Source organism: Cinclus cinclus, chromosome 37, assembly GCF_963662255.1.
Source record: "Cinclus cinclus chromosome 37, bCinCin1.1, whole genome shotgun sequence".
NCBI classification, from domain to species: Eukaryota; Metazoa; Chordata; class Aves; order Passeriformes; family Cinclidae; genus Cinclus; species Cinclus cinclus.
Genome location: NC_085082.1, coordinates 278,039 through 290,298, shown reverse-complemented (window position 1 = coordinate 290,298; position 12,260 = coordinate 278,039). Strand labels below are relative to the sequence as shown.

The 12,260-nt window shown below is 58.3% G+C and overlaps 1 protein-coding gene across 1 annotated transcript in view; it reads left to right on the top strand.

Moving 5' to 3' along the window:
* LOC134056009 (uncharacterized) overlaps positions 1-12,260 on the top strand; it is a 262,164-nt gene that overhangs the window by 20,966 nt on the left and 228,938 nt on the right. Inside the window, exon 3 of the mRNA XM_062512488.1 lies at positions 8,628-10,233. Within this exon, the coding sequence (XP_062368472.1) occupies positions 8,628-10,233 (1,606 nt within the window). The remainder of the gene's footprint in view (positions 1-8,627; positions 10,234-12,260) is intronic.

Sequence of the window (12,260 nt, the reverse complement as noted above, 5' to 3'; positions counted from 1 at the left end):
CTTGAGGGTCCCACGAATCTCGGCCCTCCCCCCTCTCTGGGCTCCCCACTTTGGGATCCTGGGGCACACAGGGCTCTGCTCCTCCAGGCTGCCTCTGCCGGCAGCCGCCGCCAGGACCCCCCAATGTCCCCCAAGGGGTATTTTCTGCTCAGCTTTGGAGTTCTGCATTCTCCAAACGAACCCACTCCCCCCAAAAAATAAATAAACCATGCAGAGAGGCACTGGGACTATTCTAGGGGCAACTGGGATGCAACTGGGGGCAAGTGAGCCACGCTGAGGTAACTGGCAGTGCCTGGGAATGACTAGGAGATTGTTCAGGGCTACTGGGATATACTGGGAGTATCTGAGACCACAGGGGTGCTGACTGGGACCTAGCTAGGAGCAACTGGGAATGTGCTGGGGGAAAACTGGGAGCATGCTGGGGCAACCGGGGGCAAGTGTGAGCAACTGGGGCCCTGGAGGCAGAGACTGGCATCATACTGGAGTCGCACTGGGATCGTACTGGGAGTGACTGGAACTATGCTATGGGCAGCTGGGGGAGCTGGAAACGCACTGGAGCAAAGTGGGAGGAACTGGGAGCAACGGGGACCGTGCTGGGGGCAAATTGCATGAAATCAGGCCATGACTTGGGAGTGACTGGGCTCCTAGTGGGAGTGCCGAGGAAACTGGAACCACACGCGGGGAGCAAGCGGGCTCATACTGGGAGCAGCCGCTTCCGTCCCAAGGACCCCCGATCCCCTTTCCCGGCCATCCCGCCCCTCCAGCCCCAGCACCCCCCGCCGGGATCCCGGGAATCCCAGGGGTCCCCCCCTCTCGGGGTCCCCGCTCTGCCCTTCTGGGGCTCTCCTCTCTCCGGGCTCCCGCTCCAGGAAGCCGCGGCTCTCCCGGGGCTCCCCAAAACCGCTGTCCCCCGCCGATCCCGCCGGTCCCGCGCGGTCCCCACGTGGCCCCGGCAGAGCTCGCAGGGCCCGGCCCGGGAAGCCCAATCCCCACCGCGGGGGGACCCGCATCCCCCCGCCCCCCGCCGGGGCCCTGCCGCCAGCCACCGGGACCCCCAAAAACACCTCCCGGGGACCCCCCGATCGATGTCCCCCCGAGGGGCACCTGCGGCTCCGGAGCCCAGAGAGATCCAAACATCCCCCCCAGGGAACCCCAAACCCAGGGACCCCCCCCCCGGGATATTTGGGACGAGCTCCCCCTCCCCGGGCACCTGCGGGATGGGGGGCGATGGTCCCGGGGAGGCTGCGAGTTCAGGGAGCTCCGGAGCCGCGCGCTTGATTCGCTCCTTCTCTGCTCCTGCTTCCTGCTGCCGCTCCGCCTCTTCCTCCCTCCTCCTCCTCCTCCCCCTCCTCATTCCCAGTTCCGAAACCGAACTGGGAGGGGATGGGTCAAGGAAAGGGCGGGAACCGTGAGGGCAAAGGGGCGGGGTCAAGGCAAGGGCGGGAACTGTGAGGGCAAAGGGGCGGGGTCAAGGAAAGGGCGGGAACTGTGAGGGCAAAGGGGCGGGGTCAAGGAAAGGGCGGGAACCGTGAGGGGAAAGGGGCGGGGTCAAGGAAAGGGCGGGAACTGTGAGGGGAAAGGGGCGGGGCCAAGGGGCCCTCTGGTTCTAAAAGGGCCTGGTTTGCCCTAAGATCTTCAGAAAAGGGCCTCAAATGCAGCCTAAATCCACCAGGGTTGGCAGAAAATCAGCCAAAGGCCCCTGAAATCCATACAAAGCGGTGTAAAATCACCCAAATGGGGCTCATGTTCTCCAAAAGTGAGCAGCAGTCCAGCCTAAATCTGCCCGATTGATCCTAGAATCACCAAAATGGGACGAAAATCTGAGGGACCGTAGACCGCGAGCGGCACCAGAACCGGCAGCAGCACCAAGAATGAGACCGAAATCAGAATGGAGACCGAGACCAAGAGTGGGAACAGAACCGACACCAGAACTGAGACCATCAACGCTCCAGAAGCAGAACTAGGCCTGGGACTGAGAAGGAGACCGAGAGCGAAACCGGCCCCAGAGCTGGCCCTGGGACCAAGACTGAGACCAACACCGACACTAGAACCTTCACCAGGAGTGCTCCAGCACTGTCCGGGGACCAACACTGGCACCGGCACTGGCAGGACTCCAGGGCTGACACTGGGAGCGGCACCGGAACCAGCACCAAGACTGGCACCGGCGCCAGAACCGAGACTGAGATTGGCCCTGGGAGAACTCTGGGACCAGCACCGGTACTGCTACCAGCACTGGGATTGGGTCCGCTCCAAAACCAAGAGCGACATTGAGACCGAGACTGGCACCGCTATAGGACCCAGGCTGAGACCAACACTGTGGAAGCTGACACAGAGAGAGCTGTGGATTTAATAAGCATTTGCAGTTTGATAACCAAGATGCTTTGACAAGAACAACCAGAGACCCCAGACCCCACAAATGCCCTACAGAGACCCCAGACCCCCCCAAATCCCCCATAGAGACCCCAGACCTCCCCAAATCCACCATAGAGACCCCAGACCCCCCAAGATCCACTTTAGAGTCCCCAGACCCACAAAATCCCCCATAGAGACCCCAGACCACCCCAAATCACATACAGACACCCCAGACCCCCAAAATCCCATAGAGACCCCAGATCCCTAAATCCCCCATAGAGACCCCAGACCCCCCCAAATCCACCATAGAGACCCCAGACCCCCCAAGATCCACTTTAGAGTCCCCAGACCCACAAAATCCCCCATAGAGACCCCAGACCACCCCAAATCACATACAGACACCCCAGACCCCCAAAATCCCATAGAGACCCCAGATCCCTAAATCCCCCATAGAGACCCCAGACCCCACAAGTCCCCTACAGAGACCCCAGATCCCCAAAAATTCCCCATAGAGACCCCAGACCCCCAAATTCCCCATAGAGACCCCAGACCTCCTAAATCCCCCATAGAGACCCCAGACGCCCCAAAATCCCCCATAGAGACCCCAGACCCCTCAAAATACCCCATAGAGACCCCAGACCCCCCAAATCACCTACACAGACCCCAGACCCCCCAAAATCCCCCATGGAGACCCCAGACCCCCAAAACCCCCATAGAGACCCCAGACCCCCAAAATCCCCCATAGAGACCCCAGACCCCACAAGTCCCCTACAGAGACCCCAGATCCCCAAAAATTCCCCATAGAGACCCCAGACCCCCAAATCCCCCATAGAGACCCCAGACCCCCCCAAATCCCCACAGAAACCGCAGACCCCCCCAAATCCCCCATAGAGACCCCAGACCCCCCAAATTCCCCATAGAGACCCCAGACTCCCCCCAAAATCCACTTTAGAGACCCCAGACCCCCCAAATCCCCCACAGAGACCCCAGACCCCACAAAATCCCATGAACAGACTGCAGACCCCCCCAAATCCCCTATTAATCCCCCACACTTCCCCAAATCCCCTACAGAGACCCCAGACCCCCAAATCACCCATAGAGACCCCAGACCCCCCAAGATCCACTTTAGAGTCCCCAGACCCTGAAAATACCCCATAGAGACCCCAGACCCCCCAAAATCCCCTACAGAGCCCCCAGACCCCCCAAATCCCCCAGAGACACCCCCAGACCTCCCCAAACCCCTACAGAGACGCAAGACCCCACAAATCCCCTAAAGATCCCCCATAGACCCCCGGAACCCCCAAATTCCCTATAGCCCCCCCACAAATCTCAAATACACATCTCCGGAAATCCCCTACAGACCCCCCCCAAATCCCCTACAGACACCCCTAGAAATTCCCTAATCCCCTAACGAACCCCCCAAATTCCCTATAGAGAGCCCTCTATAGACACACCCCAGAAAACGAAACCTCCCAAATCCCTACAAACCCCCCAAACCCCTACAAATCCCCTATAAATCCCCTAAAGATGCCCAAGCCCCACCGTAGGTCTCGGACATGCTGCAACCGGGCCGGGAGACCGGGACAAAAGATGGCGGCGCCCGCTGAGGAAACTTCCGGCGTCCTGAGCATGCGCAGGGGAAAGCGCCAATAGATGGGCGGGACATGGATGGGGAAAAAGGGAAAAAGCCAATGAAAAGTCCGGATGAAGGAAATGGGCGGGGCCCGGGAAAAGGCGGGAATTCTGAGGCGAAAGGGGCGGGGCCAAAGGGAACTGCGCTCCTAAAAGGGCCTGGTTTGGTTTAAAATCAGCAGAAAAGGGCATCAAGGGCATCCAGAATCCACCAGGGTTGACATAAAATCACCCGAAAGATACGCAGGACGATAGAGACTGGGATGGTGCACAATGGGATCACATGGACTGGGATTGCACAGACTGGGACCAGATGGATCAGGGCCATCCCGACTGGGATTGCACAAACTGGGATGGCATGGACTGGGACCGTATGGACCGGGATGGCTGCATCGGGACGATGCGAACCGAGGCGGTTCTGCCCCACCCAGGGGTCCCTCCCAGTCCTGCCCTGTCCCGTGCGGGGGCTCTGACAAAACTCCCTGGAGTGAACGAGGAGGTCCCAGAGCGCTCCCGGTGCCGGTCTCTGTCCTGGAGCAGTCCTGGAGCAATCCTGGTGCTGACTCTGGTCCCGGTCTGATTCTCAGTCCCTGAGCGGTGCTGGTGTCGGTCTCATTCTTGGTCCTACAGCGCTGCCAGTCTCCATGCAAGTGCCGGCTCTGGTTTCCATCTCAGTCTCAGTTATAGTTTGGGTCTTGGTCTTGGTCTCGATCTCGGCCACAGCCTTGCAGTGGTTCCGGTCCCAGTGCTGGTTCCGCTGCACTCTTGGTCCCGGAGTGCTCCCAGTGCCAATCTCAGTCTCAGTCCTGGTCTCAGATCTGTGCCAGTCTCGGTTCTGGTGCCGGTACCAGTCTCTGTGCTGGCACAATCCCGCTCTCAGTCTCAGTCCCAGAGTTCTCCCTGTGCCGGTGCTGGTCCCGGTCCCAGAGCAGTCCTGGAGCGCTCCCGGTGCCGCTCCCAGTGTCCGTGTTTATCGAAGGTTGAGAGAGAGACAGGGACGACTGACTCGTGATCAGAATCCAGATTTACTCTCAGCTACATTTGCTTACACACCCTTTTTGGGAAGGCGGTAATTTTTTACTACATTCATTGGGTTAAACATCACTCAGACAAACTTTACATTTCTACTTATTTAGTTCAATCTTCTTTCCTGTCGCAGTCTCGATCCAATCTTTTTGTAATCTTCAAAGCTCTGGTTGTTCTTGCCAAGGCATCTTGGTTATCAAACTGCAAATGCTGATTAAATCCACAGCTCTCTCTGTGTCAGCTTCCACAGTGTTGGTCTCAGCCTGGGTCCTATAGCGGTGCCAGTCTCAGTCTCAATGTCGCTCTTGGTTTTGGAGCGGACCCAATCCCAGTGCTGGTAGCAGTACCGGTGCTGGTCCCAGAGTTCTCCCAGGGCCAATCTCAGTCTCGGTTCTGGCGCCGGTGCCAGTCTTGGTGCTGGTTCCGGTGCCGCTCCCAGTGTCAGCCCTGGAGTCCTGCCAGTGCCGGTGCCAGTGTTGGTCCCCGGACAGTGCTGGAGCACTCCTGGTGAAGGTTCTAGTGTCGGTGTTGGTCTCAGTCTTGGTCCCAGGGCCAGCTCTGGGGCCGGTTTCGCTCTCGGTCTCCTTCTCAGTCCCAGGCCTAGTTCCGCTTCTGGAGCGTTGATGGTCTCAGTTCTGGTGTCGGTTCTGTTCCCACTCTTGGTCTCGGGCTCCATTCTGATTTCGGTCTCATTCTTGGTGCTGCTGCCGGTTCTGGTGCCGCTCGCGGTCTACGGTCCCTCAGATTTTCGTCCCATTTTGGTGATTCTAGGATCAACCGGGCAGATTTAGGCTGGACTGCTGCTCACTTTTGGAGAACATGAGCCCCATTTGGGTGATTTTACACCGCTTTGTATGGATTTCAGGGGCCTTTGGCTGATTTTCTGCCAACCCTGGTGGATTTAGGCTGCATTTGAGGCCCTTTTCTGAAGATCTTAGGGCAAACCAGGCCCTTTTAGAACCAGAGGGCCCCTTGGCCCCGCCCCTTTCCCCTCACAGTTCCCGCCCTTTCCTTGACCCCGCCCCTTTCCCCTCACGGTTCCCGCCCTTTCCTTGACCCCGCCCCTTTGCCCTCACAGTTCCCGCCCTTTCCTTGACCCGGCCCCTTTCCCCTCACAGTTCCCGCCCTTTCCTTGACCCCGCCCCTTTGCCCTCACAGTTCCCGCCCTTTCCTTGACCCCGCCCCTTTGCCCTCACAGTTCCCGCCCTTGCCTTCACCCCGCCCCTTTGCCCTCACAGTTCCCGCCCTTTCCTTGACCCCGCCCCTTTCCCTTCACAGTTCCCGCCCTTTCCTTGACCCCGCCCCTTTCCCCTCAGCGTTCCCGCCCTTTCCTTGACCCATCCCCTCCCAGTTCGGTTTCGGAACTGGGAATGAGGAGGGGGAGGAGGAGGAGGAGGGAGGAAGAGGCGGAGCGGCAGCAGGAAGCAGGAGCAGAGAAGGAGCGAATCAAGCGCGCGGCTCCGGAGCTCCCTGAACTCGCAGCCTCCCCGGGACCATCGCCCCCCATCCCGCAGGTGCCCGGGGAGGGGGAGCTCGTCCCAAATATCCCGGGGGGGGGGTCCCTGGGTTTGGGGTTCCCTGGGGGGGATGTTTGGATCTCTCTGGGCTCCGGAGCCGCAGGTGCCCCTCGGGGGGACATCGATCGGGGGGTCCCCGGGAGGTGTTTTTGGGGGTCCCGGTGGCTGGCGGCAGGGCCCCGGCGGGGGGCGGGGGGATGCGGGTCCCCCCGCGGTGGGGATTGGGCTTCCCGGGCCGGGCCCTGCGAGCTCTGCCGGGGCCACGTGGGGACCGCGCGGGACCGGCGGGATCGGCGGGGGACAGCGGTTTTGGGGAGCCCCGGGAGAGCCGCGGCTTCCTGGAGCGGGAGCCCGGAGAGAGGAGAGCCCCAGAAGGGCAGAGCGGGGACCCCGAGAGGGGGGGACCCCTGGGATTCCCGGGATCCCGGCGGGGGGTGCTGGGGCTGGAGGGGCGGGATGGCCGGGAAAGGGGATCGGGGGTCCTTGGGACGGAAGCGGCTGCTCCCAGTATGAGCCCGCTTGCTCCCCGCGTGTGGTTCCAGTTTCCTCGGCACTCCCACTAGGAGCCCAGTCACTCCCAAGTCATGGCCTGATTTCATGCAATTTGCCCCCAGCACGGTCCCCGTTGCTCCCAGTTCCTCCCACTTTGCTCCAGTGCGTTTCCAGCTCCCCCAGCTGCCCATAGCATAGTTCCAGTCACTCCCAGTACGATCCCAGTGCGACTCCAGTATCATGCCAGTCTCTGCCTCCAGGGCCCCAGTCGCTCACACTTGCCCCCGGTTGCCCCAGCATGCTCCCAGTTTTCCCCCAGCACATTCCCAGTTGCTCCTAGCTAGGTCCCAGTCAGCACCCCTGTGGTCTCAGATACTCCCAGTATATCCCAGTAGCCCTGAACAATCTCCTAGTCATTCCCAGGCACTGCCAGTTACCTCAGCGTGGCTCACTTGCCCCCAGTTGCATCCCAGTTGCCCCTAGAATAGTCCCAGTGCCTCTCTGCATGGTTTGTTTATTTATTTTTTGGGGGGAGTGGGTTCGTTTGGAGAATGCAGAACTCCAAAGCTGAGCCGAAAATGCCCCTTGGGGGACATTGGGGGGTCCTGGTGGCAGCTGCCGGCAGAGGCAGCCTGGAGGAGCAGAGCCCTGTGTGCCCCAGGATCCCAAAGTGGGGAGCCCAGAGAGGGGGGAGCGCCGAGATTCGTGGGACCCTCAAGAGCCTGGAGAGGGGCAGGGGGGAGTCCATGAATCCCCTGCGCCCCAGACAGAGAATAAGGGGGAGAAGGGACCGTGGGACCCAAAAACCCCCAGCATCCCTAAATAGGGAGATGGAAGAGGGGAGAGCTTTGTGGATTCCTGGGACTCCCAGCAGCCTGGGGAGTGCAGGGACCGAGGAGATGGGGGACCCCCAATACAAGCGTGAGCCCCAGAGCTGGGACAGGGGGGAACCCCTGAACACCAGAGGAGAGGGACCATTCCCAGGAGCTGGTGGAAGGCATTTCCAGGCCTGAATGTTGGCTGTTTGGGAGGTTTTTATGGGCCCCAGTGCCCGGGGACTTCTAGAGATGGACTTGGGCAGGCAGAACCCGCAACACAACATGCTCATCCCTTGTTTTAGCCCAAAGCAGGATTTCCCATTCCCAACCCTTGGCCCGATGGAGGAGGAGGAGGCTCTGAGGAACAGGAAGATGCCCCAGGATAACCAGGCAGGTGAGGAGGAATTCACTGCCCCTTTCCCCCTCTGTCCTGCTCCATCTCCCAGCCCAGCAGGGTCCCCAGATGCAGGACAACCCCGCTGCCGGCGCCGTCCTGCCGGGGTCGCGCTGGGGGGTTCTCCTTCCCCTTCCCTCTGGCACGGAGGCAAATCCCATCCTCTCCTTGTCCTTCCTCCCCCAGACAAGGAGCTGAGGACAGAGACCATGGAGGACAAATCCCCGCGGCAGAACCTCGAGGAAGAGGTCGTTTGGAGCGGCTCCACGTCGCAGGAATCCAGCGGGGAGGAAGAGCCGCGGAGATCCCGCACGAGGAGGGGCTGCAAACGCAGATCACGGGGATCTGAGGAGGAAAGACCCAGCCTGGGCCGGGCAGGGGGTCGGAGATGGAGCCGGAGCTCGGACCTGGTGGTTCATGAGCAGCTTCATGATGGGGAGAAGCTCCACAAGTGTGAGGAGTGCGGGATGAGCTTCAGATGGAGGAGCAGCCTTACCTGTCACCAGAGGATCCACACCGGGGAACGGCCCAACAAGTGTGGGGATTGTGGGAAGGACTTCAGGCGCCGTTGCAACCTGCTCCGTCACCAAAGGATCCACACTGGGGAGATGCTTTACGAGTGCTCAGAGTGTGGGAAGAGGTTTCCCGTCAACTCCCAGCTCATGCAGCACTACCAGACACACACGGATGAGAGGCCCTACAAGTGTCCTGACTGTTGGATGGGCTTTAGGAAAAACTGCAATCTCATGAGACACCGGCGCATCCACACTGGGGAGAAACCCTACGAGTGTGAGGTGTGTGGGAAGAGCTTCAGTGACAGCTGCACGCTGAAGTACCACCGGAGGATCCACACCGGGGAATGGCCCTACAAGTGTGGGGATTGTGGGAAGGGCTTCAGGCTACGTTCCAAGCTGGTCCAGCACCAAAGGATCCACACTGGGGAGATGCCCTACAAGTGTGGGGATTGTGGGAAGGACTTCAGGCTACGTTGCAGCCTGACCTGTCACCAGAGGATCCACACTGGGGAGAGGCCCTACAACTGTGGGGATTGTGGGAAGGACTTCAGGACAATCTCTAGTCTCATCAGGCACCAGCGCATCCACACTGGGGAGAGGCCCTACGAGTGCTCAGAGTGTGGGAAGAGCTTCAGTGTCTGCTCTGCGCTGATTTGCCACTGTAGGATCCACACTGGGGAGACGCCCTACAAGTGTGAGGAGTGTGGGAAGAGTTTCCAGCTGAGCAGCCAATTGATCCGCCACCAGAAGACCCACACTGGGGAGAGGCCCTACAAATGTGGGGATTGTGGGAAGGATTTCAGGCAACATTGCACCCTGATCCGTCACCAATTTATCCACACTGGGGAGATGCCCTACGAGTGCTCAGAGTGTGGGAAGAAGTTTCCCGTCAACTCCCAGCTCATGCAGCACTACCAGACACACATGGCTGAGAGGCCCTACAAGTGTCCTGACTGCGGGAAGGGCTTCAGGCATAACTCCAAGCTTGTTATTTACCGGCGCATCCACACCGGGGAGAAGCCCTATGAGTGTGAGGTGTGTGGGAAGAGCTTCAGCAACAGCTCCTCACTGATCCTCCACTGGAGGATCCACACTGGGGAACGGCCCTACAAGTGTGAGGAGTGTGGGAAGAGTTTCCGGCAGAGCACTGAATTGATCCGCCACCAAAAGGTCCACACTGGGGAAAGGCCCTACAAGTGTGGGGATTGTGGGAAGGACTTCAGGCAACGTTCCAACCTAATCTGTCACCAAAGTATCCACACTGGAGAGAAGCCCTACGAGTGCTCAGAGTGTGGGAAGAGGTTTTACTCCCGCTCCCAGCTCATGCAGCACTACCAGACACATACGGATGAGAGACCCTACGAGTGTCCTGATTGCGGGAAGGTCTTCAGGAAAAACTCCAACCTCATCATCCACCAGCGCATCCACACCGGGGAGAGGCCCTATGTGTGTACTGAATGTGGGAAAAGCTTCTCCTGCAGATCAGCGTTGACCATACACCAACGGAGGCACCAGTAAGGGAAGCCCTGTGAGGACCCACGTTGGGCAGAGCCTTGGTGACCCACATTCCCTGGAATCCATGCTGGGAAGACACTCGGCTGGTTATACTTTTGTTTTGGCCTCCCCATACTATCTGCTCCTGTGGCACCCTCCCCACATCTCTGTATCACGGTTCCATCTTAGTCATTTTCTGGGGAAGGAGGGGCAGGTGAAGACGGCAGAGGAGGGTACAGGAAGACAGGAGCAGGCGAAAGAGGCGTTGGTGGGAGAGGAGGGTATCCCTGAGCACCAGTAGGTGAGGGAGGAGGGTATCCTTTGGCAGGGGGTGTGTAAGTGGGTCAGGTGAAATCGGGCCAGGTGAGGTAGGGTCAGATTCCCTTGATCCCATGGGGGCTACCAGCAATTCACCATCCATATCATCGATCCGATATAAACTTTTCATCCAATGCCAGGTGTTCTATACAACGCTTCCCTTGGACACAACCCATGCAATTATTGTTTTCAGGTACTTTAACAATCATTAACCCACACTCAACCAGCCACTCTGGTGTTTCCTGCAAATAGAAAAATGAATCAACGTAGGGAACTTTGTCCAATCTGCCCTCCTGTTTACAAAAGATCAGTAACTGTGAAATCACATCAGATGGCAAAGACAAGTTTTCCGGACACATTTTCCCATGCTGCAAGACATATTTCGGCCACCAAGTGTTATAATAATCAATCAACCTTATGTAACTCTTGCCCAAAATTACCTTCCTTCCAATGTGCTAATGAGCAGCCCAAAGGAGAAGTGTGTGGTGTGGGGGCACTGCCGCCCAAAATCCGTTTAATCTTCTCCGTGTTACAGCTACAATAAACCACTGATGCTGAACCTGCAACGCTTTCGCGATTGACTGACGGACGGCACCGCGGCAATACCAGGAATTCCTCAGCCCAACCACACGCGCCTTTCGCTGCGCCTAACTGGCAGGCAACCAGGCCAGAGTAAAAGCACCTTACCTTTCTCCAGGGGACGTTGTGAGCGGCGGGGGGTCCCGGTGCCGACGGGCTTCCCGAGAATCCCTCGGTGCCGGCTGGGGCGTGATCGGGTCGCGGGGTCCTCAGCAGCGCTCACAAGGTCCCATCTGGGTCGCCAAAATGTTAGCGTGGAAACGCATAATCACAGGATGATTATATGCAGGTGGTTTCATTGAAGAGCTTGGGGAGCCGGGGTATAAACCCAAATCTGACTCCAACGTGGATTTGAGATGGACGTGTTTTTATACCCTTTTCATGATATAGCTGTATATTAATTATTAAACCTGTATTGGTATCATATCTACGTTGATCTTATCCAAGTATCAATTCTTGCAGTTTTCATCAGGTCCCCCAAATATCGTTTCCCAAGATTTTTATTACAATTAAGCAATAATTACATTCAACTACCAAACAATCATTACATTTAACAATCGTATCATATGATGATTACGTAGGTGCAGATTCACCTGACCTAATTCATTCCAAAGGCCGAGTTCCCTTGCCCAGGCCTACCAGACCAACCTTTCTTCCCATCCCCTGAATCCTTGGTAATTCCCATGATTTTTGAAACATTTTAACCCTATGCTAACACAGGGAGTTTGGCAGGGCCCTACACAGGACAGAGCAGGACGGGAGGGACCCCTGGGTGGGGCAGAACCGCCTCGGTTCGCATCGTCCCGATGCAGCCATCCCGGTCCATACGGTCCCAGTCCATGCCATCCCAGTTTGTGCAATCCCAGTCGGGATGGCCCTGATCCATCTGGTCCCAGTCTGTGCAATCCCAGTCCATGTGATCCAAACCTATGTGATCCCAGTTTGGATGGTCCTCCACGGCCCACACTCCCAGGGTCTGGAATTCCAGTTGCCAGCCAGGAAAAGATGTTCCTGCCCCTGAAGGCAAAGCTCTTAAGAAGGGGCCAAAAGCCAAGTGGAGCAGGATCTTACAGGGACATTTCACTGCCAGCCTTCATACCTTCAGCCATGGCTCTTGGAGCTC